Source organism: Limulus polyphemus, unplaced genomic scaffold, assembly GCF_000517525.1.
Source record: "Limulus polyphemus unplaced genomic scaffold, Limulus_polyphemus-2.1.2 Scaffold14662, whole genome shotgun sequence".
In the NCBI taxonomy this organism is placed as follows: Eukaryota; Metazoa; Arthropoda; class Merostomata; order Xiphosura; family Limulidae; genus Limulus; species Limulus polyphemus.
In genome coordinates, this window is record NW_013680272.1 from 2,198 (window position 1) to 6,426 (window position 4,229).

Consider the following 4,229-nt stretch of genomic DNA (forward strand, 5'->3'; position numbering starts at 1 on the left):
TGAACAGTTTTGTCGTTTGTTACTAATGTGTGACTTTTCCAAAGATTAACAGTTTTTTATGTTTGTTACATAATGTGTGACTTTTCCAAAGATTAACAGTTTTGTTGTTTGTTTCATAATGTGTGACTTTTCCAAAGATTAACAGTTTTGTCATTTGTTTCATAATGTGTGACTTTTCCAAAGATTAACTGTTTTGTCGTTTGTTACATAATGTGTGACTTTTCCAAAGATTAACAGTTTTGTCATTTGTTACATAATGTGTGACTTTTCCAAAGATTAACAGTTTATGTTGTTTGTTTTTTTGGTATCCTTAATTCTCAGTATTTTTTAATCAAACGTAAACTTATTTTTATACTTTTTTTTATGCGTGTATGAGGGAGTGGAGGTTTTGAGAAGAGATTTCTTGGCTAAGACTGACAGGTCATATGGTGACTGTCTTTTAATTCCTGACCAAATGTTTATCAAGTTAACGTACTAAGAGTATTGAACATTATACAAAAACTTATATAAACATTAGAATACACTGACTTATAGTTGGGTACCCTATCGTTAAGATTGTCGGCCATGGGATTGAAATTGCTCCTGTTGGTATCTTTCTACTGACAAAAACAAGTTAATGAATTTTTCAAAATGTTTGTTTAGTGAAACCTCCATTGTTGCAATATCAGTATATGTTTACAGCTGAAAGTATTGTTAACAGGGTCCCCAACTGATGAAACAATGCTTTCTAGCTTTTATAAGTAACAATGTAAAAAAAAAGTACAATCAATTAACTACACTCATTACCAGGTTCATTTTTAGTTTACCTTAAAGAAGGTGGCTTGTTCTGATCAGTTAATATGATTAAACAAAAAAAAATCACCTGACTTTCTCATGTAACATTCAGTTTTATTAAATATTGAACTGATAGGTGGGGATCCTAGTAATAAAAGTTTACTTAGTTGAGTTCATCAAGACCCGAACTTGCCTCTCAATGTACAAATGAGAAATAGCCCAAATTCTCTCCCATATTGCTATCACAGTGTCATGATGATGTTGAAGTACAGAAGACTTCTTGGTCATTGACGTAAACTGGAGTTTCATCTTCTCCACTTCAGGTTCAAGAATCCTGAGATTCGTTTCAAATTCCTGTCAAAACATAACGATCAGACCACATTACATTTCATAATAAATAAATCAAGTTGAATAACATAAAGATGATTCTTGTCAAATGATTGGTGGATAAAAACATCATCGACAGATGTCTTTGTTGCAAGTAAAGTAAGAACTAATACTAGTCAATTATTCAAGAGTTTAAATAAGAATCGGGAAGTTTAAATTTACATGTCTTAGAGCAAAGAAACAAAATTTAACTAACCAAGTCATACAAGTTACTCTCTGTATCTTAGGAAGTTAATAAACGAGAAAAAGCACAGAAATATATTTAACGAGGGAGATGGGGGGAGTTATAAAGTAGGTTGGAGTATAAAAGGATCTAAATAAGCAGGGATTAAACTGAAAATTCACAGAAAACAAAACAAACGTACGTAATCATATAATGACAACTGTTTTAAGAAGGTAAGGATAAACCTTATATTTTAGCTGTAATTACTTTGTGTTCCAGAACTCGTCCTTCCAGAGTGTCCTGGTCCCATGGAACCAACGCCTGGATGTTACCTTGAAGAATCTTCTCTCTGTTGTTCAGTGTATTTTGTAGCGAAGTTGCAAGATCAGAAAATTTGTTATGTGTAGATTTGTCAACTGAAATCAAAACTTTGGAATCAGATCGGTACAAAAGATTCAATTCACTTAAATCAGCATTTCAACCATCTTGAAAGTAATTATTAAAATTCATAACTGATTATCTATGACATTTTGCAAGCTTTAAGCTTATGTGCAAGATTTGGGATCCAAATCCATGTATGTGTTGGGTGGGTGGGGGTAGTCTGACTTAATTATTCTGAATGTCATGTGAATACCATGAGCAGGGGTAGACTAAGGGTCAGGTGAGCCTGGGGTTCGTTTTCTACCAGGCCTATTATGATCAGGACAAAAGACAAAGGTAATAAAACAACAACTAAATCTCACAATGGGCTTTTTTTAAAGACCAGACCCTGATGATAATGACCATATCCTATGGAAAAAAAAAGTGGTGGAGAACACCCCCCCCCCCCAATATGTTTAAACTACATATTTAGCACAAAGTGATTGGTTATTTATTTTTGAGAACTGTAGAGTGAGGAGATTAAAACAAAAATTACTAGCAAGAAATAAAGAAATAAATGAATTATTTTAATGTATTTGAAACTTCATTTAAATCATAACCCATTACAGTATATATAGAACATTGTTAGTCATTAAGTAAAGTCCTGTCACAGTATATATATAGAACATTGTTAGTCATTAAGTAAAATCCTGTCACAGTATATATAGAATATTTACTGTGACAGGACTTTACTTAATGACTAACAATGTTCTATAACTTAATGACTAACTCACAGTATATATATAGAACATTGTTAGTCATTAAGTAAAATCCTGTCACAGTATATATAGAATATTTAAGGTATTTTAACGAGTAGAGAGTAATCTTTGAATGTCATCTTTGAAAGATGGGAGATACCAATAGATAGTAAACTCATGAAATAGGTTTACACCACATTAAAACTGTCTTAAGAATGGATCAGAAATATAGTTTTTCCTCGGGTTAAGCCTGTCTCACTAGTATAAGAAGTATACTGTATTCTGAGGATATTAGCAATGTTGGTTGTTTTAAAGATATAATCTAGCATAAATATTCTATTATTGTTTAGGAAGAGGGATTTTTTTTTAACTTACAGAGTTGGAACACATTCACATGGTTTTGATATATTCTTATTATTAGCTTGAACAAGAAATATGACAATGTCTGGATTCTGTGGTCTAACAAATATCATAAGCTGAGACAAAACATGATTTTCTCCACTGTAAGGGTCATTAGATCATGGGATTTTTCCATGGTAAGTTATTTAAAATTTGCATTTTATTGTAGTTGCCATTTTTAACAAAGTATTTGATTAGATCATCAACGTTAAGTTTTGTCACTAAACATGTCCTTGTTTAACCTACTCACTAAAGCAACGTTGGTTCTACTTTAGCCACCCAAAAGATCTTAGATTTACTTTTGTTGCTAAAGAGATTCTACTTTTGAGTAGACAGATATATTTATATATGATAGATTTAACGATTGTGACATTTCCTTAAAATTGTTTTTTTTTAAGTTTTCTAACATGGAACCAGCCCAGAGAGATTCAATCCAAAAAGCACTGAACGAAGATGGACAAAAACTTGTTGACGAAGGAGATTCAAACGATCCAGACCTGAAGCAGTTACAGGAGGAGATTACCTACTGTAACAAACTGTTCCAAGACTTCTTGAAAAGGATGAAGAGTGATGAAGGTGAATTGTAACCATATGTAAAAAGAAAATATAGGCACTTAAAGACCTTGACGATATGATAGACCTATTGCAATAAATAAATTTTTAGGGTACAAAGTTATGAGCAAGATATTTGTAACTTTACACTATTTTTATTGTTTTAAATTGAACGTAATGAAAGAATGACTAACAATGTTCTATGTATACTGTGACAGGATTTTACTTAATGACTAACAATGTTCTATGTATACTCTGACAGGATTTTACTTAATGACTAACAATGTTCTATGTATACTGTGACAGGATTTTACTTAATGACTAACAATGTTCTATGTATACTGTGACAGGATTTTACTTAATGACTAACAATGTTCTATATATACTGTGACAGGATTTTACTTAATGACGAACAATGTTCTATATACACTGTGACAGGATTTTACTTAATGACTAACAATGTTCTATGTATACTGTGACAGGATTTTACTTAATGACTAACAATGTTCTATATATACTGTGACTTTATTGGATGTCAACATTGTCTTACTCTCTACTCGTTAAAATACCTAACAATGTTGACATCCAATGAAGTCACAGTATATATAGAACATTGTTAGTCATTAAGTAAAATCCCATCACAGTATATATATAGAACATTGTTAGTCATTAAGTAAAATCCCATCACAGTATATATAGAACATTGTAGTCATTAAGTAAAATCCTGTCACAGTATATATAGAACATTGTTAGTCATTAAGTAAAATCCTGTCACAGTATATATAGAACATTGTTAGTCATTAAGTAAAATCCTGTCACAGTATATATAGAACATT

At 31.4% G+C, this 4,229-nt stretch overlaps 1 protein-coding gene across 1 annotated transcript; it reads left to right on the top strand.

Moving 5' to 3' along the window:
- The first annotated feature begins 1,959 nt into the window (after positions 1–1,959).
- Positions 1,960–3,428, top strand: LOC111084207. The gene is made up of 3 exons (XM_022380979.1): positions 1,960–1,985; positions 2,864–2,978; positions 3,240–3,428. Exons 1-3 carry the CDS (start codon positions 1,960–1,962, stop codon positions 3,426–3,428), a joined length of 330 nt encoding a protein of 109 aa, XP_022236687.1.
- The last annotated feature ends 801 nt before the right edge of the window (positions 3,429–4,229 follow it).